The sequence below is a fragment of the Chelmon rostratus genome, chromosome 11, assembly GCF_017976325.1.
Source record: "Chelmon rostratus isolate fCheRos1 chromosome 11, fCheRos1.pri, whole genome shotgun sequence".
NCBI classification, from domain to species: domain Eukaryota; kingdom Metazoa; phylum Chordata; class Actinopteri; order Chaetodontiformes; family Chaetodontidae; genus Chelmon; species Chelmon rostratus.
In genome coordinates, this window is record NC_055668.1 from 13231626 (window position 1) to 13256632 (window position 25007).

Here is a 25007-nt window from a genome sequence, read left to right on the forward strand (position 1 = left end):
TTGTTGTTGTGAGAGGCAGGAGAAGAAAAACGGGGTACGGTGTCTTATTAGTCGTTGCAAACCATGATGAAATTCTGCAGAGCTCTCGGCATCATGACTCACTGACTATCACCCCCAGTTCTGAGCTGGAAAGCGTCTCGATATTGTAAATTTTTGTCAGTAATGAGCAGAGTAACACATTTACTGCTTCACTTCGAGGAATAATATCCCGTTTTTCCAGGCAGTCGTTTGTCATTCATTCAAAAATCACATTAAAGTTGAACAATCCAAAGCCTAAACCTAGGGCTCATTATTTCCTGTTTTAAAGAAACAATGAATTTTTACTTTGTATCCATACAAAATAAAAACAATCTGGGTTAAATTTGCATTTTGAAAATAACATTTGCAGACTAGACACTCTTACTTTACTTTTTACTTTTGCTTACTTAACTTGGGTGCATGGCCAGTAGCTCATTTGCATTTTCTCTACATGTTTCTCTCTTTACTTTCTATGACCAGATACAGTTTCTGAGCTACACTCATCCCAAAATCTTTATTATAAATCTTTTTTATTTTAAAAAGCAGCAGGAAGTGTGACAAGACTTAAAATCTGGCTGAAAATCTGTATCTCTTTGCTCCTTTTAAGAAAATCAGTAGAAGCATTGATGGGCCTGTACCTAAATACCCCTGCCAACCCATTTTCATCCTAATTAATCATAATCCTTTGACTCCAATTTAGATTAGAGTGACTTTACTTTAAGATAAATGGCCTCCGCTGTGATTTTATCGAGCAAAACATTTACACATGAACCCTCTTTGCTCCCCTTGATCATTTGCAGGAGCGGTAACTAAAAGTTACAAGCTGCTTGTGCCAATTTAGGGTTATGTGACAGAAAATTAATGACTATTGCGCTTGATGTACTGCTCCCAAGTAATAATAAATGAAGTAAAAATATTATGTTTGAAATGAGCAATGAGTAATAAATTGCTTGAGGGTGGAATAAAATACGAGTGCTGTAGTGGGAAACAGGGAAGAAATGACTGTGTAAAGAGTGAAAAGGGGGGGAGGGAAGTGGTGAACTCAACTGTTGTGCTGAAAGAGAATTTGAGGAAAGAGACAAATGGGAAGAAGCCAGTGATAACATTTTGAAATGATGAGAGAAATGAGGTGGAGTGAAGTTAAATGTAAAGACTTGCAAGTATGGGAGGTAATGGGCTGCAGTGACAGTCATTGGCAGAGATACGGGAGTGGAGAGGCTGAAAATGAGGACGCTAAGAGGAGCGAGAGGGAGCAGAAAGAGCAGCTGGAGGAGGGGAGAGTGATAGAAGGGTGAAGGCAAATAAAACAAGGGAAATGGGACGGGAATGGAGTGGTAGGGACGACGGATGGGAAAGAGATAATGGGGAAAACAGCGGAAGAACAGGGGACGAGTGTACATCAAACAGCTTCACCTCAAGTATACCTGTCAGTGAGCTGTCATTGTTAAGGCCGCTCCAGCTGTGCTCTGCACTCTCCCTGATCCCAGGCCTGTCAAATATGCCATGTTAGATCAGAAAGGAGCTCTTCTCTGCCCTACACCTGATCCCAGATCTGTCAAAGCTCTGCCATCCAAGATCACAGGGCCTCAGATCACGTGGGTTGAGCGACTGAGCGAGTGTCGATTCGCGCTCTTGATGCTATTTGTTATGTTTACACGATTCCCAGATCTGTCAAAGCGTCTCGGCCCTTCAGGTAATTGATTCTGATTGGCCAGATACGTGAAATCTGACCTTAAACATTACTTACTGGCTAAATGGTCCGAGAGCCAGAGCCAGTAATTTCATGGTAAAGCATAATGTTTGGCAGCGACCTGTCTTTATGGTTTAGGGAGTGGAGTTTTGAGAACTGTGCTTTCTCTGTCACTGGCTTTTCACCCTCACTCACTCTGTCTTCCTCTCCCCCACCATCGCTCCCTCTCGCCAACATTTTCCACACAAGCTGAGCGATAGATAGGAAAGTAATCAAATATTCATGGTTTGAAACTCGGATTAGTAATGCTGTGTAAATGAGGCCATTTAAAAGTCTGTTTTATTCATTTTATCTGGGTTAGGCTCACACACACACACACACACACACACACACACACACACACACACACACACACACACATACCAAACACGCCGTAGCGGCAGTGCAAGCGCCCGCTCTTCACCATATCGTTGACAGTGCCGCAGCTATTTGAACAGGTATCTAGAGACAGCGTGATGGGTTGTGTGCTCTGTATGCAAATTGAAAAGTTGAAGTGTTTTAGAACAAATGGAAGTGAAGAGGTGGGGGGTGTACAGCTGAATGTGCAGAATGGCATCAGTTCCACCCAGAGAACGCAGACTCAGGAGGAAAATTTGTGGCGAGATCAATGGATGTTATTGGGAGGCCTTCAATCACTGCTCCAACTCTATTATTCATGTCTTTCTTCTCCTCTCAATATACTGTGGCACTCCTTTGATAGATAACCTAGTTTCTTGCCCATTGATTCGCGAGGATCTACGGCTTTACAATAAAGTCAAGAGTTGGGTGTTTCATTTCTTTTTTCACAATGTCAAAACATCCCTGGGAATGTGCGTTCATTTGCAATTCAGTTTCTAAAGCACAAAGCGTTGATGTCATGAACAGCAGCGGAGGAGTTTGGGCTCCACACGAGTGCAAGAGCCGCTCCGTGTCACCGCACAAATCCTCCGGCAAACAATCTCACCCTGTAATCCTGCTCGGAGTCGTGCTGCTCTTATTGAAACCGACCAAATCCACCTGTGCTCACACCCTTGTGGGAGCTGCGTTTTCCTCTCTTCTCATCACATTTTCCTCCTTTCCTTCGCTTCAGGCCACCAGGAGTCTTCCAGTCTGCAGCCGTGCAGCATCGGCGGAGGATCGTGCCCCGCCATGTGCACCTGCAGTAACAACATCGTGGACTGCAGAGGGAAAGGCCTCACCGCCATCCCGGCCAACCTTCCCGACAGCATGGCCGAGATGTAAGCACCGAGTTCAATCAGTTCCCTGCATCTTCTCTTCTGATGTGTGATAAGTTGTTGTTATAACTTATATATATCTGCCGCAATAACCCATCCAAACTATTTGTCAAACAACAAAAGTTCTTTTATCATGTAATCCAAAAACATTTAATTCCTCTTCCCTCGAGGATAATGTCAGATTAAAACTGCAGATAAATTTAGAGGCGAAAGTAACAGATCTTTTTTTCACCAATCAACATTTATGTAATGCTATCAATCACGGCGGCCCTCAGTCAGAACTGCTCAGATCTGTTAGGAAGTTTAGATTCTGCAACTTGAGCAGCAGACATACACTAAAGCGATGAATGTCAGAGAAATGCAGGGGCGTCCGCAGCTGCTTTGTTCTTTGAAGAATGGCACTGCAGGGTATCTGTTTGAGTGTGTGGACTAAAGGTGCCCGTGTGTTTCCATATGAATCTGTCTGTGTGTCTGCTCATGCAGGGTTTAACAAGGCTGGGAGGATTATAGCGTGCATGTTTCATGTACATACATGTGCTGTTCTCCTTGCTTTTCTCACCATGCGTCACCCGGCAGGGAGACATCCGACCGTTTGCTCCACACTGATAGATACACATGCAGACGTAGAGCAGACTTCAGACTCAGACTGGATGCTCTTATCAGCTCAGATGGCTGTGAACCGCATGCCGGTGCTTTGCTAACATCCCTCCCTCAGTTTATCAGTCCTCCAACATCTGTCTGGGCATTAACTGTTTACGGCCCACATGCTATCAGCCTACTGTAATTCCCGGGAATGCACCACTAAACTTAGGTAGTGCTCTTACTCTTTTATCATGTGTTTAATGCCTCTGGCAGAAATCCACCTGACGCGGTATGACAACACTGTGATTTATGCACGGTGAGAAAAAGGGAGGATGAAGGGATAAAGCCAGCGGTCGTATTGCATGTTCTTCCAAGGAGCATGTGTGTAGTTAGGAGGACACAGCAAGTTTCTAGGTCTCCTCTTCCCCATGGGGTCTGTTTATAAATACCCAGCTAGCATGGAAGTCACAGATCCCATGTTCCCCAACAACCCTGACCCATTTCTAGTGCAGTGATGTGCTCAATTTCCTAATTTGGACATGCAGTTCACACTTCAGCGTGTCTAATTGAATGACCACCCACGAAAAAAAACATGGAGGTATTTCAAATCATTTAAAAGTCTGAACACATCTCGTGCATTGACTTTTGAGATGTAAATAATTCAGCCTCACCTGTAGGTTTTTCCTTGTTTTGTGACTTGGAGAGTAATGTGATCTATGAGCCGGATAACCGACAAGCTGCACGAATGTGAGAACAGGGAGACGACTGAAGGATAGCTTTTATAGACAGCAGATTCTCTCTGCGCAGCAGATGAGTGAAGGGGTTTTTAAAGTCTCCCTGCCCTTCACATCTAATTGGTGCTTAACTGTGTCCTGCTAATAAACTCTACCATGTTCTGATTCATCTTTTACAAGACCTGGGTGAAACCCTGGCTTACATCATGCACATTCCTCCTGTCCTGCCCATCAGAGCCTTACCATACAGGTTATATTCCCACATCACTCTTTCCTTCACTCTTTCTCCTCCTCTCTTGATTTTTTTTTTCTCCTCCACATTTCTCTCCGTCTTCTCTGCCTCTTTGCTGGCTCGCCAGATCACCACAGGCGGGTTCGAGGAGGCAGATCAACGGTGAAGGAATTAAAAAAAGGGATGGGGCAGGGGGGGATTCCGCTCAGTAATTTGGTGCAGCAGGTTTGATCTGTGCTTGAAGTTCATTATAAAATCAGTTTCAATTACAGCAAGGCGGGCTGCTGGGTATCAAGGCCAGCCTAATGCCTTGTTAATGAGGCACTCGGAAACTCACATACACACACAAACACACACAGGCTGCTCTCATTATGTACAAATCGGAGACCTGCAACCTCCCTGCCCTGCTCTCCCTTAATGAATGCCAGTGTTGTGTTTATGGCTTCGGGGATGTGAGCTGCTTTCTGTACTCCTCTCTTGTGAGAGCAGGCCCAGTTAGCCTAAACACTACCACAACAGATTATTATGCACCATAGTCTCTGTCTGCAGTGACTGAACTCTGCCATAAAATCCCCCCCACGCCTTTCATCCGCTGCTGCGGTCCTGCCATCCATTTCTGACTCACGCATGCACTGGGTGAATACCCAAAGGCATAATGTGTTTCCCCTTAATGAAAACCATGCTCAGACCCTAATGAAAAGGATGAAGACCATTGATTTGGCTGGCACAAACACCAGCTCGCAGACACACACAGACAGGCACACATACAAATGTTCAGTCTGATAAATTGGATGGGAACCATTGATCGTCTGTCCGAAGGCGACTCTGAGAGATTGTCTCTTCTTTCTGTGCCGATTGAATGGAGCGGCTCCTTTGTTGATTGGAGGGATTAAGCCGCTTGCACATATCGATCTGCTAGAAGCGACAACGTGAAGGCTAAAAAGTTGTCAGACGCCATTGTGTGCTCTTGTCTGGCTCGGAGGGGCTCTTGCACACTGACCTGCGCCGGAGTAGCATGTAGGCATGCACAAACGCAACCGGCACCGAAACACATGCAAACAGCGTGTAGAGCGCCAGACTGGTTTGGACCAGTCAGACAGACTGGTTGATGAGAGAAGGCGCTAAAGCCACTTGGCCCATCACTCTGCCGCATGGTGAGGGCAGAGGAACCACAGCGCTGTCACTCTGCTGTAAATCCACGGACACATCGGGACAGGCAGACAAAAACAGACAGAGAGAGCGTGTACACCACAGGAATCTGTGGTCTGGAATCACTGCTATCCTAAGAATGTCAATTGCGCGCCTATATCGCTCCGTGAACATAGGCCACTCCTTTGATGGGGGAAGATGCTCGACTGAAAAATTTGGACACTCAAAACTGTTAAGTGGCTGTGGCTAATGTGTAACAAAACATTCACCCCCCATGAATAGACATAAACACAGCGATGCAGGGGGCCGAAGAGGCATGAAGTCAATCTGAAGTATCTCTAATAGAATCACTAAATCTTGTGGAAATGGTCCTGCGCCAACAAATCGCATTCTTAAGAGGGTGATGGTTAAATCTATCAACAGCGTTCTGCTTGCTGAGGAGTTTTTGCAGTTTTCTGAATATTTCTCATTTTCCTGTGGGGACAAATAGCACTTTAATGATCTCTAGGTTCCGTTGTAAGCCACTGGACTACCACACCTCGCGCAGGCCCATGCCTCCTGTCCTGCAGCCAGTTCCTCTGCTGGGAGGCAGCATGGTGGGACAGCCAGACAGGCCCACAGCTGGCTCCCTCCAGGCCCTGCTAAGCCTTGTTAAGGACAGTTTTAAAAGCTGTGAAGTGACCTGCAGATAAACAGCCCTCTGCCAGCTCCACCAGGGAATAGTTCTGGGACTGAGCTGGGTCCTAAGTAGCAGCCGGCCTGAGACATACAGACATGTATGCCCACACTAATGGGGTTTAGTGATGTCTGTTTCTTTGCCACCATCTGAGACTGATTAGACTTTGTGACTGTTCTGAGCTAAATGACCGAGCGCATGTTTGTCTGTGTATTCATTTCATTCTTTTGACAGTGCTTTACGGCGGGGTTGTGTCGGAGCCTTTTCTTGTCAGCTCTGCTTCAGCCGCTCTGAGGCTCACAGGAAAAAGTAAACTAAAACAAGTAATATTTCACCGGGCTGCAAAGGTATCAGTGGACACTTTGCAGACACCCAGAGGATAAAGACAAATTTCGCAAGAACAAGTGAGGTCATTATTGATTTCAGGATCTCATATGAGAACAGAAGTGCTGGACACTGTAAATGTTACACCGAGAAGAAATATTACTTTTAGCCGACGGCCTTAACACCCTCCCACAAACTGAGACGGAGCCTTTTCCCCTCCAGTCCTTTTCCACAGCACTTTAGCATTCAGACTGTTTATTGGTTCTGAGGATGTTATGACTCCAACATGCCTGGACCTATTACAGCTGGGGAATAGATCTCCGCTAATATAATCAGGCCAATCACCAAGGGTCAAAGGTAATGGGAGGATTACTCAGCTCTGTTGCCATGGAGAAGTCTATTGTTTGGTTAACTGATGGTATCTCCTCTCCTCTCCTCTTTTCTCCTCTCCTCTTTTCTCCAGACGTCTGGAGCAGAATGGGATTAAGTCTGTTCCTCCCGGAGCCTTCTCTCCCTACAAGAAACTGCGTAGGATGTAAGTACAGCCATACACTCACCTCAGGGCTAAATAATACAGATGAGAACAAGAAGTTGAGGGCTGGAAAAAGAAGCGACAATTGGCAGTTTTCTCATTCCACTCCTAAGGAGCATGAAGTATTTATTTTGTCTGGGCCTGAAGAACATAGTCTTGTTCTCAGGCTTTGGGTGGCATGGAAAGCAAGCACTCAGATGCTACATGAGCATAATAACAGCTCTCCTCTTTCGTTGCTGCACACTGGTATTCCCCTGGCTAGTGCTGCGTCCAGTCTGTGTTGTGCCTGCGTCGGCACTGCGGCTGGGACGATGATGAGGGGACGGAGAGTGTGCTGGAATGAGGACTGAGGGTTCGCTCTCTCTGGGAGTGAGCAGCGACAGGCCGGTAGTTGAGACTGAGTGGTTTTTCACCCGGCAAACCAGCTGTCCGGTCGCCCAGCCAGCACACACCAGTCGGCCAAACCCATAACTCCGACACCACCGGGCCTGACCGACATAGCAGCCTGGAAACGGAGGAAACGGAAGGTCAGGGAGTTTCTCTGCCCTTCTGAAAGGACTCCTCACTGTTTTCATCGTCCAGCTCCAGGGACAGTTCAGATGAGGTGAACACGAGCAGTCGGAAAACCCTTGAACTGAGCAAGTTTCATAACAAATTTGAAACATTTTACAAAACAGGGTTCTTACTTCTTACTTTTATCGAATATTATTCAAACATTTATGGGTCTCATAGAAACCAGATTCAGGCTGGCGGATTCAACAAATCCAAATATTAACCAATTCTGAGCAACTGCTATCTTGTTGTAGCTTCCCTGACCCTGGACTTACAGGAAATGAATATCTATTTGTTTCATGTTGCACACAAGTATATAAATAAAATGTTAATTTAATCTTAACCCCACAACAACTGAGCTAAATTTAACTGAAAACTGTTTTTCTTCAATAAAAGCAGAGTTTTGTTACTTGCGCTTATCATTGGATATGACACAAAAAGGGCTTTCAAACATAATATTTACAAACCAGATTTAATAGTAGCTTTAAACATGTAACTAATAAAAACATACAGAATAGAGCAGCTTCTATCTCACTGCAGTGCCCTCGACCCTAATCTCACTGCAAATCTATAATTATTCATGAATTAATTATTAACTACATTAAGCCAATCCAGCACATCAGGATTTCACATTTATCTTAAGTGAAACGCCAATAAAAATGTCTAAGCTAAACCCCCAAACACCAGAAACTGTTGTTCTTCCAGAAAGAGTGTGGTCTTCACAGAATACACACAAACCAGGACTGATGGCAGCGATAATGTGTTGCTCTCCTCCATCTGGTCGTCCAGACAGACATGACCTGCTACTGTTGCTGATTCTGTATTTAGCAACAACAATGCATGGCCGCATGTCTGTGTTGACCCTCGGTGCCTCTGTTGATTCAGCTGGCTATGTGCCCTCGCTGGCCTGGCTTGTCCTGCGTCCAACACCCTCGGTGCGCACAGCGTGCAGACAGCATCAATACATCATGATGAATATGGTCCGTCTCCTGGGCCAGGCGCTGCAGATGTTCACATGTATGTTTTATATTTAGTGGTAGGTTTTTCTGGCATATTATATATGGAAAATAGTTGATATTTGATGATAAGGCAATGTTAGGTAAGTTAAAGTTATATATAGGCTTTTGTGCGTGTGTATTTGTTTGTTGATTTGTGGTGTGTGCAGCTATGTGTGCAATGCCCTGCATGTCCTGTTCTCCCAGTAAATACCAGCCACACACATTCTCCCTCACCTTGTCCCAGTTTGGATGACCTACACATGAACTGCTCCCAAAGACAAGGGATGCAGTAACGGCCCTCACACACCGACACATACACAAACACACCAGTGTCTGAGTTTGCAGACACAAACCAGTGCTCATGTTGGCTCGTTCGCCGCGTTTTCATTTCCAGGAAACCTCAGTCCTTCGCGAGAAGACAAATGGGTACTTATTTAACTGTTACCCCCAAATGAGAAAATATCCCTCTTCTTCACCACATGATGATTTTCCTTCAAAGGTATCCAGTCGGCCGGAGTTCAGTCCACATACTCCATTAACTCTCTCTCTCCATCTGTCTTTCTCTGCTTCTGTCCCACTGTTCCTCATTTACGTTTGCATTTACTCACACAGACACACAGACACATAAACACATAGACACACAGGCTTAGTGGTTATCCTGTGGGGAGAGGCCTGTGGATCCTATTAACAACAGCTATGTTCAGAGGCAGTCTACTGTATTTCGCTTTGGATTTCGGCCCTGCACCCCATTTTTACTCGCACACGCTCACCATGATACAACGCAGGGCCATTTGATCGGCCGCAAATAATGCAAGTAAATGTTTTGATTGGCTACGAGACTCCAGCCCGCTCCTTTTCATCAAATCCCTTGAAGGGACGCACCATCAAATATGGGAGGGAGCTGGAACTCATCCTCATCCAAGTCACACTACATTTACTTCCTTCACGTGCGTCAGCGACAAGCAGGCGCATCACATCCACCCCACCTTTCTGTGAGAGTGACACCCAGGTGAGAGTGGGGTCAAACCTCCCACAGGAGCAGGGCTTGTTCCCGAAAATCTCTGTTTTCTCGACTAATTCTCTGGCCTTCTTCTTCTGCAACACAGAGACCTGAGCAACAACCAGATCTCGGAGATAGCTCCCGATGCCTTCCAGGGGCTTCGCTCCCTCAACTCCCTGTAAGTGGCCCCCGGGCCAAGTTTGCGCATGTGTACGTGCATAAATATCCACCCGGTTGTCATTTCTCGTGTCTAAAGTAAGACTGCGTTGCGATTTCCCAGCGTGCTGTATGGAAATAAGATCACCGACCTGCCCAAGGGGGTGTTTGACGGCCTCTACGCCCTGCAACTGCTGTAAGCAGCACACACACACACACACACACACACACACACACACTGCTGATACACTGCAGACATATACTGAATACCAGGCATCCTTTACTCCCACTCAGTAAAGGAGTCATAACCTTCAAATAAACTTTGTAGCTGTGCATAGTTTTCTCGATGGAATGCATAATGAATGAATGAATAAAGAAACTCTGACAGGCTGCTTCCCTCCCTCTTTTCCACCTTCCCTCCCTCTTCCTTCCTCCCTCTTTTTTCCTTGTCTTCTCCCCTCTCTCAGGTTGCTGAATGCCAATAAGATTCACTGCGTTCGCGCCAACGCCTTCCAGGACCTGCAGAATCTCTCGCTGCTATCGCTCTACGACAACAAGATCCAAACCCTCGCCAAGGGCACCTTCACTTCACTGCGAGCTATACAGACCCTGTGAGTCAAATGCATGCACACACACACACACACACAAACGTGCTGCTGTACATGCTCTGACACATACTGTGCCGTCAACATAAAACACGAGCCAACACAGGAGTTGTTTACTCGCAGGTCTGTGTAATAACACAGGAATGGGATCATGAGGCAGAGAGGAGAATAAATCCATCATCTTCACAAACACACGGACGCACACAGGTTCTGCGGGCAGATCGAGATAAAAACCACACACACCACAGCCGCTCCTTCACCACCGTTACCCAGACTGCATCACTTCTTTCTAAATGAATGCCTCCTTTTTAATATTTTCCAATAAACAAGGCAAACCGCATGCTGTTATCAATAGAGACCCCACGCTGTGGCATCTACCATGTCTGAAGCACACTGCATGAAATATGCAAATACAAGACACCTGTTGAGGATGATGGATACGGCTGCCCTTTGGCACATGCACACACACACACACACCCTCTAGAGGGCACTGGGCTTAAGGGCATTCTGAATAAGAGTTAAAAGTACACTTAGAGCTTTTCCTCAGTCTCTGGTCTTCCAAGCTGATGACATAATTTGGGTTGCATCACACACTCCCTGGGTGAGGTGATATGGTTCAATTCAATATGACAATTTCAATGAGCATGTTTTCGACTATAAACATACACTCAGTTTATTATGGATAGATAGAATTAGAGCACAAAATGGTGCTATAAATCCTACCTAAGTTTGAATGTTCAGAGATGTTGATTCAATTTTATGGTAATTTCAGATGTTGTAGTTCGTGTAATATTTTGTCAACCCCAAATATCAAAAGCATCACACAGTATAATTCACCAGCGGCACAAACTACAGCCAAAATAACCAAACAGTTGTTAGATTATTAGCACACTGTCATGTCTGTTCAGTAAATATGAAGCTACAGCCAGGAACCAGTTAGCCTGGCTCTGCTACCAAGAGCTAAGATAGCTGTTTTCACACTGTTGCTATGCTAAGCTAACCAGCTGCTGCAGATGTACACCTATAAATGTTCTGATGTCTAAATATAAACACACAACCTGTAATGTTCATTCTTGGCTTGTATCCCATCAGTTTTCATGTGTGCCCCCCCACTCCTTCCGCCCTTTCTTCCTCTGCCTACCTCTCCTACCTTCCCCTTTCTTTCCGACCTCCCCCTCCCTCTCTGTCCTCCAGTCACCTGGCCCAGAACCCATTTATTTGTGACTGTAATCTGAAGTGGCTGGCAGACTACCTGCGCTCCAACCCCATCGAGACCAGCGGCGCCCGCTGCGCCAGCCCTCGCCGCCTCGCAAACAAACGCATCGGACAGATCAAGAGCAAGAAATTCCGCTGCTCCGGTATGCGGTGTCTCAGCGCCACTGTCTCCCTCTTAGCTCTCTCTCGGGCTCTCTACCTCTCAGACAGCCTTTTGTTGTTTTTATTCCTCTTGTCTCTCGATGATCTACTCCTACCTTCTTCCTTTCTCTCCGCTGGGAGTGGCTAATATCTCTGCATTGTTCCGTCTGCCTCATACCACATTTTAATGAGCAATCATTCCTGGCAAAAGGTTTTATTCGGCCTATCATTTGCTGAGCCGGTGCTCCTCAATCAATATCCCCCCCTAGATGAACTTGGGGCCAAGGAGAGAGGGATCGTTCGCTGTTTCTCCATTTCCCCTTCATGTTACCACATTGTGAGTCTGGTTTCACATTCAGACCGCAGTGGGCTGAGATCACCAGTCCAGGCTGGTATTTTGGCTAGAGTTTTTCCACGTGCCCACCATTCCTCTGCCCTCTGCCAATCTCAGGCTCCCCTCCCCCTCCATCTCCATCTCACCCCATCGCTCTCTGCCTGCCAGGCTCAGGTTTCCTCACACCCCCTCATGCCCTCACTCCTCTTCACTGCACTAGCCGGGCCTCACCTTCTCCACCCCCTCCACCCTGTGCCCACTATTGTGTTTATGCACTGTGCTACGCCGTCTGGCACTCGGCACTGCTGAGGTTTCACACTTCTTTATAGCCTCATTTGTTTGGCGAGACCTAGTGATGAAGGGAGTCCATGTGTTTTCCTCTTTCTTTTTTCCCGTTTTTTTGGTCTTTTTCCTTCTTTCTTTTTTCACTCTTTCTTACTGTCTCCCTCTTTCCCTCATGTCACTCTTCCTTAGCAACAGCCAAATATTTACCACCTTTTGACATCGTTAGTACTTTCTCCACATTGTCATGCGCAGAGATAGCCCTCGGCTTCTCTGTTTAAATATCATATACCTTGTGTCATGTGTCGTCATATATAAGCTCTATATATGACTGTTCTGAAGCATAGCGTCACCACAGCTATGCAGACCAGACCTGTTTCACTGACATCAGGCCCTCTTTCTTTTCTCCATCACAGCCAAAGAGCAGTACTTCATCCCAGGTGAGTGGCTCGTAAATGTTCACACTTATCATTGTCTTCCTCTTTTCTTTAATTACCCACCCACAGCCATGCAGCGGTGTCATTTTTTCCATTACTTACCGTTCAGTAACCATAAAATTCTCCCCCAGGTTAAAGGATAATTTCAGTTTATTACAACTTAGCTCTTGTTTTCATAGTTTTGCCATCATTCCTTTTGGTAATAATGACATTTTATTTACCAAGTTAATTGCTGAGAGCTGCGAACATGGCAACGTTGCTAAAAATAAGTCAGACGTGGCAAAAACACAAGCATTCAGATGATCATACAGGTTTTGAACAGACCCACAGGTTAGAAAAACTGCCTGTTGTTTGCTTCCTGCTTCAGCTTTGACCTACCGTACTTACCATAGTTGTGTGCAAACTGTTCTCCTGTGCAAGGAGGGATTATCGCCAACATCTACGCTCTCGCTTTTGTTTTTATCTCCATCATGTCTTGAAATAATGGCCAAAACTATGAAAGACTTCAGCTGTAATAAAGTGGAATCATCCTTTAATGTGGATGATATTTGGACAAACTTCAGAGGGAGTGGTCTGTACAGGAAAACATCGAGCATTTAAGGGTACAAGTTGTTGAAATGTGCGTGCTGGTGGTCATCGGTAGGTATTTGTTCATGTGAGACAAGCTAATTGGCTAACTCTATGAGTGACTGTACCTATGTGTGCATTTTGATGTGATATACGTGTGAGAGCGTCTGTTTCTCCTCAGCTCTGTTTTCCTAACAGTCTCTGCAGATAGAGTCAAAAGGAAGTGGCTCTTTGCTTTGGCATGAGCACAGACAGTCACTCACCGAGAGGGGCAAAGAAGGAGGGAGGGAGGGAGGGAAGGACAGAGGGGAAGGAAAGTGTGTCCTTTCTATCAGTAAAAGCTAAAGAAAATAAAGCCCACCAGAGGACCCAGATTCCTATCAGCGGATGTTTCCGGACCTCTTAACAAGAGCACTTCCAAGAAAATAACTAGGAGGAGCAGTGATGTGTGTCGAACTCTGTGTATGTGTGTGTGTGTGTGTGTGTGTGTGTGTGTGTGTGTGTGTGTGTGTGCGTGTGCTTATGTGCGTGTGCGTGTAAATTAATGTGTCTTTGTGTGCCAAGCTGAGATAGAGCTCTACACTGGCTTAGAGAACAAATGGGAGCACTATGTAAGCAGAAGGAAGATCAAAGCCAAACGTGATTAATGAGAATTTCACCCTCCCTGAATGATAACAATAAAAGCCTCCACAATACACACACGCACGCACTCAACACACACGATCGCTGACAGCACGGGAATTCCATAATACATTGATAATGAGGAAGCAAGCTGCAGGGAATTATGAGAACTTCTACAACTCCAGCGATGAGTCATTTTGCGCCTCAGAGGGGGAAAAACCTCGTCCCTCTCCTCGTCGTTTCCTCCAGTTTCGTTTAAATCTGCTGACAGTAAAAGTGTCGCCACCGCGCACTTGTGACGATGGCGATGACTCAGGCTCACGAATCTCCCCTGGCTCCTCTACATCCTCGAGATCAAAGCGCTGCGTTGTACTTTCATTGCTTCCACCGTCGCAGGAAATGCCTTTTCCTGTTGTCTGGCCTGGCGAGGGAAAGTTCCTTAATGGCCTGCATTGCTGTGTCTATTTGCACCCTCCTCTGAGGCGCTCTGAGGAGTGACACGGCTTCAGAAAAAGTCTCTGTGCAGGCAGAAGAAACTTGTTTCTGCGAATGCAATCCACTCTTTCACTGTCCAACTGTATTCTAATAAAGTCAACGATGAGGTTTTGGGGTTTAGGTTATGGTCTCAAATGCCGCTCCATTTATTTAGACAGATTTTTGATGCACAACTGTTGGATTTAGTCCTGGTTGTTTGAGGTTTTCCTGCTCATGGTTGTGGTCTGGGCACCCCACGGTGTCCCGCTGACGTAATCTCCAAACCTCAGGCTGAGAGGTGCACCGATGTGAGCATGCGAAAAGGGAACGGAACACAAAACGATACCCTAACAGCAAACGCTGAGCTGTTCCCTCTAAATGGAACATATGCACACACATTAGCTCTACACGCACATGTACACACATACATACGCAGACACTGAGATGCAATACACACACACACACACACACACACACACACACTGTTCTAAGTGGCTCCCAGTGCTGTTCCATTATTGAGCAGCCATGATGTAACTGGCAGCACGCTTTTTGGCACGTAACGTCTATTCATAGACAGAGGAGGTGCAGGAAAACGTCCCACACTCCCTTTGCTGCCTCATTCTTGCTTTTCCTCTATCAGGACAGACGTCTCTCTGCACCTCCGCCGCTCACCTTTCATTTCTCTCTCATCTGTCTCCTTTCACTCCATCCTCCCTCTTCTTTCCTGCGTGCATGCATGTCCCTCATGTCCTCCTTTTCCTATTTCCTGCCCTTCGACTCCACCTGTCTACGCACGCTTCCTGTGCATCATTTCAAGCACCTCTTGTCCGCTGTCCTCTCTCCCTCTCTCCTGGGTGCTCTGCTTTACTGAAGCTGGCAGCCCAAATCCTCTTTGTCATCCCTATCTCAGTCTCCCCTGCTCCTGTTCTTTTAACCCCACTGCTCCCACTCTATCACCTCTCTAAAATAACTCATCCTTGCCTTCACCCATTCATCTCTCGCCTACAACTAGGAGGAGAGCTGCAGGATGTTCTTAAGGGCACCTCAGGGTAAAGATTAGGGAGAAAAGCCGCCTTTTTGGTCGTAACAGGGCAAACTACTAAGACACAGCTGTGGAGGGGACGGATGCGTGACTGGGAGCATCATGGGGTAGCGAGGCTGATGTCATTTTGTGTTTTAAGAGCACACGTGTTTGCGTTTTGTCCTGTTCAGGTACCGAGGACACCCGCCTGAATAATGCCTGCAACAGCGATCCAGTGTGTCCTCCAAAGTGCCGCTGTGAGTCCAACGTGGTGGACTGCTCCAACCTGAAGCTCACCAAGATCCCCGAGCACATCCCTGCATCCACCAGTGAACTGTAAGCAACCAGGAAAAAAAGACCAGAGCTGAAAGGGAAAAGATAGAGGAGGAGCTGGAGTGAGCAGCGATAGCATAAAAGGCCTGACGAAGAGTAAAGAGATAAACCCTTGAATTTGATGTGAAAGAAATACAAAACTTGAGACCAGGAAAATTCAAAACCTCACACTGAATATTTAAAGAGAACTTTAATGGATGTGTTTGTTTGTGTGGGTAAACTTTTTCAACTTTTCTCTCCAGCCGCCTCAACAACAATGAAATCACCTCTCTGGAGGCAACTGGAGTTTTTAAAAGCCTCTCCCAGCTGAAGAAAATGTAAGGAAAACTTTCATTTTACTTTTTTCTCTAAATAGAATTACATTTACTGTTCTGACCTTCTCCTTTCCCCCCTCCCCAAAGTAACCTCAGCAACAACAAGATCACAGAGATTGAGGATGGGACGTTTGAAGGTGCATCATCCGTCAATGAGCTCCACCTCACAGCCAATCAGATCGACTCGGTGCGAAGCGGCATGTTCCGTGGCCTGGAGGGACTTCGTATGCTGTGAGCGATGCACAATCACGCACAATCACGCACTCACGTTGGCCGTTGTTTCTAAAATGCAGGATGGTGTTTCAGACGTTCAGGCTGAAGTTTGGTTTCTGTGCTCCTTAGGATGCTGAGGAACAACAAGATCAGCTGCGTCCACAACGACAGTTTCACAGGGCTGCACAACGTCCGTCTGCTGTCTCTGTACGACAACCAGCTGACCACGATCACTCCCGGGGCCTTCGACACGCTGCAGACCCTCTCCACCCTGTGAGACCCTGGCGTGCACACTACCTTCAGTCACACGGTTCATGTTTCAATGCTCTTACAGCCTCTCTTATGCTCACCTTCTCCCAGCAACCTCTTGGCCAACTCCTTCAACTGTGACTGCCGCCTGGCCTGGCTCGGCGATTGGCTGAGGAGCAGGAAGATCGTGACAGGTAACCCCCGCTGCCAGCGTCCCGGCTTCCTGAAGGAGATCCCTCTGCAGGATGTGGCCCTGCCTGACTTCCGCTGTGAGGACGGTAGGTGGTGCCGAGACACGCGGCGACTTGTCGCGATTTAAGTCCAGCTTCTCTTTCAGTATGTCCTCATTTAGACCGTATGTGAAGTTTTCTTGCAGCTTCTCTACTTTAAATGAAACAATCTGTCTCTTTGAAAGGAGATAAACACCTTCGTTATAGGAGATGACCTCCACTGTGTGTGAAACAAACCCTGTCTGGGTCTGACTGATGAAGATTTTAACTGCGCTCTACTCTGCAATAAGTTATGAGGAAGAGCTGCTTAAAGTGTCTGAGATCATCTTAAATAATGACCGCTATTGTGCAAGTCTTTTGTTGACTGAATAGATTGCTACTCAGCAGTTCCTAAGCTGCTGGTCGATGCCGGTCTGAGTGGAGCTATTGAGCTGTTTGCCTTATTGACCAGTCAGCCTATTTGCACCTGAATGAATGTTAGACTTGTCTTCAGGCCTCGGGCTGCTTCCATTCTTTGCTCTTTCTGGTCGATATTACATTAGTGAGGCTCCTCTCTCTCTCTGTCCTATTTTACTTTTCACATTTTTCACTTCCTCTTTTCTCATTGTCTCAGTGCCTCACCATCAGCTTGAAGGACTGTGCTGTTTTGGCACTGTCTTGCCTTTATGTTTGCTTTGTCTTTCCGCTCTGTCTACAGTTTGCTCCATGCATCTCTTTTTGCCAGGGATGACAGCTTCTTCTTTTGGCTGGTCTCCATGTCTTTCCTGCACTCCTGAATGTTCCTCCTCTCTCTTCCTCGCTGGTATCTGACTCTCATCTATCTCCTCTGTGTTTTTTCCCAGGCCAAGAGGAGTCAAGTTGTGTGCCCAGACCCCAGTGTCCCAGTGAATGTACATGCCTGGAGACTGTGGTGCGCTGCAGTAACAAGCACCTCCACTCACTGCCCAAAGGCATCCCCAGAAACGTGACTGAACTGTGAGTTCCTTGGCATGAATTATGCCAATTGCATTTATATCTTATCAGTTTGAGTTCCAGGTGTTTTTGTCCCTTTGTCTGGCTTTGATGGAGGCAGATCTGGAAAGGAAACCAAAGAAAACACTGTGAAAAGGTAGAGAAAGGAGTTTAGGAGCAGTGAAAGAGATAAGAGTTAGTTAAAACAGCGGAGGCAAAGAAAACATCTCATCATTCGGAGAAGGGGAAAGGAGTCAATAAACCCTGCAGTTATTCTCTCAGACATTCTTCTCCTGTGTTCCCTGTAGCCCTCAGGGCTAGCACTGATGTCACTCTCACAGTCAGAGCCAAGGATCAGTGCGTGTGTGTGTGTTTGTGTGTGTGTGCGTGTTTGTGTGTGTGTGCATATTTGTGTGTGGGCCAAAAGCCTGTCCACAGGAGCATAGGGGAGCAAGAGGACATTTTAATGAGCACTTTTCAATGGAAAGAGGAGGGAATGGAATAGGTCTGGAACTTTCCAATACTGCTTCAAGTGGTTCAGACTGACTCACGCACACACATACACACACAAAGATGCACACACACGCTGTGCAAGCCTTAAGGCCTGTCATTGTCCCAGCAGGTGTGACCAGGTGTGCCCCTCTGGTCTGGGCTTTCATCTAGTCATCTGGAGAGTTTGCTACTCCATCATTATCCCAAGTGTCCTCTGCACCATCATTACCTATCATTACGTCTGAACCCAAAGGCCCCCTAACTAGCCAGCAACCCCCCCTCGCCATGAGTACAGTCAACAACAATAGCAGGAGAAAGCCCCTGCAGCTGCGCTCAGAGGGACCAGGCCCCAGATCAGCCATTTATCAAGGTGACGGCCCTCTGGTAGCACTTTGTGTTGGCGGTCAGCAGGGTGGTTGCATCCCTGCAGGCATGATGTCAACTGCGGTGGCTCGTACATACATCAGTGTGTTAACACACACACACATATACATAAACTCACAGCGTGTGCACCTCAGTCACTTCCAAAAATGGGGTGCTGGGTCACATTCAGGAATTGCTGCTGAACCAAAATTTCACATGAATGTCAATGACTGTGATACATTTGTCATTTTTGCGCAGTCATTCAAACCCAGTAGAAGTGATATATAACCCGGTGTGCATAAGCGATGAGCTACTTCTCGGCATGAGACACAACAATGTGTCAAAACATCTGAAACTCAAAAGTAACTGAGAGACAAAACATTCTGCTGTTTGGTGTAACAAGAGATTAAATTGGCTGCAACAGCTTGGGAAAAAATGTTCTGTGTGAAAAGAGCGATACCCTGCAACAACCTGCTCGCAATGTAAAACTAATCTGTAGAATGAAATCAGTTTTTAACACCAGCTAAAACCTAATTAATACAAGGCATTGCATCCTCGGTAACTGTAATTCAATACTTCCTTTATAGAACCTCTCATTAAGTGCCTCATTAAGTGACTTGCAGCTTGAATGTAGAAGACTATAATCTACTTTTTACGCCTTTCATTCAAAACAAATGTGAAAGAATGTGAGTGAATGAAGATATGAGCTCACCGAATTGAATTTCGGTGGGTTAGGATGACGGGATTAGGGCTCGTTTGGTAACATTAACCCTTTTTTCTTTTTTTCCACATTTTCCTTCTCATATTATTTTGCTATTTCTGTTCTACTTTTCATTTCAACTGGCTGATTGAATTAAAGTGGACACCTAACGTTCCATCTCAACAAAATGTTTCAGGATACATATCATATCTTGGTCTGAATAGATCACATGATGTCCTTTGACTCATTGTTGACCTGTTTGTGTCTCTTTGTTCAGGTATTTGGATGGAAACCAGTTCAGTGTTGTGCCAAAGGAGCTGTCTGCCTTCAAATACCTGCAGCTGGTGTAAGTTTTCATCTGTCTGCCTCCTCCGTCTCACTGTGCACATCAATATAGTGCACTTATGCCATTTTAATTTTCCTTTCAGAGACCTGAGCAACAACAAGATCAACTCTCTGACCAACTCTTCCTTCTCTAACATGAGCCAACTCACCACACTGTAAGTCCTGATCAGCCTCAACCAGGAGCTGGTATTTTACTCTAGTGCTGACAGTGTTCAGACCAGCTTACAGACAAAGATGGGTGATGCACTGAGTGAGTTAAATTTGGCAGTTTGGGTCAGTGGTGCACACATGGCTTGGTGCAGGTAACTGGAAACACTGGCCAGGTGTTCCCAGTTAACTTGAAGGCACCTCAGCTCCACCCAACCAAGAACCTGCAGAAGACAAAAGCGGCTGGGGCTGTCAAACGTAAATGGATGGACACAGATGAATTTCATATAAGACCATACGTAATTATTTTTACATTGCAGAATCCTGAGCTACAACTCCCTCCGTTGCATCCCCAAAATGGCCTTCAGTGGACTGCACTCTCTCCGACTGCTGTGAGTTTATTTTTATATTTTAAATGCATGCGTATATACGTATATGTTCATTTTAGTGTGTGGGTCCAGGGTTGAGTCTTAAAAACCTATTTTTAATGCAAAATGCATCTTGCCAGTGAGAGTTTCTATTCTCTCCTGTGCAAGTCAAGTGTTTTAAATGTTTCTTTGTTGTCACATAATTTTGAGACAACACTCAAAACAGCAACTTTATTTGAAACAACTGAAGTTATTTTGAAAGATGAAAGAAGAGACTGACTCTCAGACTAAATGAGTTATTAAGGAGGATATTTTTACAGCTTGCGCCGACTACAGAGACAGTGCAGCAGATGCTGAGAATCTTTGATTGACTCCAGAGGACTGAAACACAGTCTAAACAGTTATGACAGCTTATGAATTCACACACACACACCCACCCATACACACACACTACGACCTATTTTCTCTGTTCAAATGGCAGCCACGGGGCAGCAGCAGCAGCAGTGTTGTTCCAGCTCCTACTCCTGCCCACACCTCATCTTCAGACATCTGCCCAGTCTGCCGGTTCACCTCTAAACGCCCCGAGCTCATCACCGCCTCGCCATCAGGGCCAAACACACGCCCCCAAAACCCACTGTACAAAATCAGTCTGACACTGATTACCAGGGAATGTTTGCCCCGCTAACCGTAATGGTTTTGATCCTGCCTCCGGGCTTTTATGAAGTTATGAAGTCTTTGATTGTGCACTCTCAGCGACCATGGGCTCCCCGTGGATGAATTGGCCTGCTAAATAACGGAGATGTAGGATGTAAATGCACTCGACAGACAGATGACGAAACCAAACCGATCTTTGGACTTGCATCCAAAGATACAGCAGCTGGATGCCCCACACTTTAACTCAAGTGAACAGCTCAGTTTGCGAGGCAGAAACAGAGACCAGGCCCAGCAGCACTCCTTATGAGATTATGTATGCATCTCTGTGTGTGTGTGTGTGTGTGTGTGTGTGTGTGTGTGTGTGTGTGTGTGTGTGTGTGTGTGTGTGTGTGTGCGCACGCACTGGTGTCTGTATTCATAGCCTACATGTTTGTCATCTACTGGCTCGGTGCCCGTTAGTATGTGTGTGGGAGCAGACTTGTCGGCCTTTCATGTGTGCTCATAGCAGGCACACTTTTTACTACTGACAACAAAGCTTCAACAAAGCCTCCTTTTTACGGCGGGATTCGACCGAAGTCCCGATCATTACGAGGCACAAAGCGTAAGAGCCCTTTTAGCGTGGAATGAGAGTGAAGCTCGGTCGTCATTAGCCGATGCCGCCTTGCTAGCCTGCCCGCGTTGCTTTGATCTCTAATGAAGCTGCGTCCGTTATTCCTGCTCTTACTCACTCACGCCACCTTCACTTTTAAGATATTCCCTGTGCAAAGTGTGTTAGACGCCATGTGAGGCCCTCCCCCAACGCACACACCCCATACAGGCTCAGAGCTATATACAAGCTCACACACACACACATATATGTGCAGACTGTCTGGACTACCTTATTGTCTCAGTCAGACGGGAGTCCAAATGAAGCAGAAAACTTTGATGTCTTTACTGCTGGTGTGATCAATCATAAGTCTCCCATTAAATGTCAATTGGTGCCATGGCTTTTTTTTTCTAAGCTAAGCTATGCTGTGGGGGTGCAACAAAACTGAAGCGACAATGAGCTCTATGTAATAGTTCCAGCTTTAAGACCCCACACCGGGTTCAAAGTTCAACATTGGAAGCTTCATGGAAACCGCAGTGCGATGCCAAAGCCGGCTACGATGCATGCTCACACACACCGAGGTGCCAAAGCCTTAATAAAGCTGCACCATCGGCTTTACAGAGCAGTAAAGAGGAGAAGAATCATTAACGCTCAGGGCTTCAAACAGACCAGGGGTCTGAGCCTGGCATGGATGTGGTGCAGTTTGGTGCATGTGCACGTATGTGTGTGCACGTGAGGGTGTGTGTGTATGATGGTTGTGGTTGGAGCTGCAGATTAATAAGCTGCTAATTGGCCTGCTGGGTATTGGGTGTGAGGTGAGCAAGCTGAGAGAGAGCGCTGGGGCGTGGTCCGCCAGGGTTTGGGTGGGAAGCTGCGAGAAAAGAAAGTGATATGAAAGAGTGTGTGAAAGGAAAAGAAAGTGAAGCCGTTGGATACAGTGCTGTGAGTAAATGCCAGTATCACAAGCTCCTCAACGCAAGAGCCAAAGCAAATATATGCAGCTCATACAATCACGCAGCATTATTAAATGGTTGCAGGTGAAAAAGTCTGTGTGAAAACGTTCAGTTGGACCTGCCTGTGCAGAACTTCTTTTTTGCCATAAACCATCATTTTGATGATCCAGAAACATCATATGCAATAAGATGACATAGGTGAGATACAGTGATGTAATGACGTACAGCTGTAGAAAAGAAAAGAGACGCACCGAGAGAGCATTTGTACAAAAGCGGATCAGGTTTCTTCCTGGAGACTCCCTGGCTCCTTTCTCCCAGGAGACCTCTGCCTGGCTGGCACACTGCTGCTGGCTCCATGCCCGCAGTATCCTAACTGTTCTCCGACTACCACAAACCGTCTACTCACTCCACACTAATAAGCATTCTTCCCTGCACACAGACCAATTAACTTGTTGTCTTAGACAGTTATATTGTATACTTTCCCCTTTCGTGCCGCAGCACGGCTCTGTAGCCTTACATTGACCAGCTTCGCTGTCTGCATCCTTTCACCTGACTCCTCCACATCTTAGCGGTAATTCACCGATCAAACAAAGAAGGAAGTAGGGTTTCAAGGTTGTTTATACATCAGTTCTCTTCGTCCAGGTGTAGAGAGCAGCTGTGTCACGTATTGGTACTGTGGACTAAACTGTGGTAACATTAGAGAGCGGTCAGCTGAGGGTTGGAGGTGGTAATGACCCGGCGGATTATAGCAGCCATCAGTCATGTAGTCATTAAGCCCTGCTGGCTTGTCACCCTGGACAGTAGTCAGAGAACAGCAACTAAAATAACAATATAAATATAAAGTATATATGCAAACATTGGTTAATATGCACGTGCTACAATATGCATGTGAATATACCTGTTAATCTGCACACACACACAATTCTGTTAATGTTTTTCGCGGCCCTGCATGTGGTGAAACTCTGTTACCCCCTCCCTCTGTACACTTGCTGGCCCTGCCAGCCAGACGCACATAGAAACTTGACACCAGTCTTTCCCAGACGTACAGAGACTCATGTCTTTGCCAGCTGCACAAGACTTAACCAGAAACACAAACCACCTACCACCCCACACAATACAGAAATATCCCTCAGCATCTTTCCTGCTTTTTCTAGTTTTAGTTGTCCGGAAACAAAGAATACCATGTAGGACAGCAACTTATGCTTATTTACATTATTTTTATTATTTAATTCGATCTTTTTCAAATTGCTCCTTCTGTCTGACCAACAGTTGGAGATATTCCATAGAGAAGACTCTGAAAACCAGTAAATCCTCACACTTGAGAATCTGTAACGAGCAAATATTTGCCCGTTTTTTTGTTGCTAGTTCATTTTCGACCAGTGTAGATCACAGTGATTAGATCAGTGAACAGTCTAGTCATTTCAGCTCAACAGTACAACAGAAAAGTTTTACAGAAGAGCCGTTTTCTTCCTTTGTGAAATATGTTCATGATCATAAATTTTCTCTTCTTCCGTCCTAAGGTCTCTCCACGGCAACGAAATCTCAGAGCTCCCTGATGGCATCTTCAACGACGTGGCTTCACTTTCCCACTTGTAAGTCGTGACACACACGCACAAACAACTGTATGCCCTAATGGCAGCCTATGTGATACTGTCTGCACTTACCAGACTTTGTGAAGTCTACACACACGCACACACTCTCAGGCACAGAGGGGGTCTGGTCAGACAGCCGGGGAGTGTGGCTCACAGTGGCCTGTCTGTAGTCCTCTTTGGTGGGCTCCACATGAGCCAAGCCCTCCCTTAATCAGCCGCAGTCCTGTGGTTAAAGCAACACACAGACCCCTCTACTGTCTCATCTCCCTGTCACATCTCCGAAACACACACGCACACACACACAGATGTTCACTAACACACACACACACACACACACACACAGATTCTCCACGGTCTGTGGACTTTAGTGTTTGTTTTGGTTTGTTTATTTGTGTCTGTAATTTAGTGTGTGTCCGTCGGGTGTGTGTTTTGTGTAGCTGGTTGTGTGGCTGCAGACGTGTGTAAAACTACACAGAGGTATGTTTGCAGTGTGCATTCTACCATCCATCCTCGATATTCACATCGTCCCTCGACAGTCACTGATCAATAGACCTATCAGTGTCAGACCTGGAGAGGAAGAGGGGAGGATGGAGAGAGCTAAACAAAGATGTTTTTTGGAGAGCGGTACAAGAGTCAAGGCTGCATAAAAAATGGGGTGAAGGGAGGGACGGAGGGGAGCCATTGATCCACAGTCACAGTCAAGTGGCTTTCATGTTAGCAGATGTCAGGTGTCAGCTATTGGCCCGGCCTGAAAGATGAGCCTGTTTTCCACCGTAATGGAACAGCATCGATTCAGGAGTGTTTGTGCATCCAGCAGGAGGACAGAGCGCCATTGATTCACGAGCACCATGACAGAAGTGGTTAAGAGCGCCTTCTGTTCACACCTTTGCCTATAATTGAGAA

The 25007-nt window shown here is 46.2% G+C and overlaps 1 protein-coding gene across 1 annotated transcript in view; it reads left to right on the forward strand.

Annotated features, from left to right (window-relative positions):
• slit1a (slit homolog 1a (Drosophila)) overlaps nt 1-25007 on the forward strand; it is an 89091-nt gene that overhangs the window by 56211 nt on the left and 7873 nt on the right. Inside the window, exons 9-25 of the mRNA XM_041947666.1 lie at nt 2838-2985; nt 7143-7214; nt 9868-9939; nt 10042-10113; nt 10385-10528; nt 11717-11880; nt 12911-12934; nt 15806-15950; nt 16190-16264; nt 16349-16492; nt 16604-16747; nt 16835-17001; nt 17796-17928; nt 19737-19805; nt 19888-19959; nt 20272-20343; nt 24033-24104. Coding sequence (XP_041803600.1) covers nt 2838-2985; nt 7143-7214; nt 9868-9939; nt 10042-10113; nt 10385-10528; nt 11717-11880; nt 12911-12934; nt 15806-15950; nt 16190-16264; nt 16349-16492; nt 16604-16747; nt 16835-17001; nt 17796-17928; nt 19737-19805; nt 19888-19959; nt 20272-20343; nt 24033-24104 — 1789 coding nt within the window. The remainder of the gene's footprint in view (nt 1-2837; nt 2986-7142; nt 7215-9867; nt 9940-10041; nt 10114-10384; nt 10529-11716; nt 11881-12910; nt 12935-15805; nt 15951-16189; nt 16265-16348; nt 16493-16603; nt 16748-16834; nt 17002-17795; nt 17929-19736; nt 19806-19887; nt 19960-20271; nt 20344-24032; nt 24105-25007) is intronic.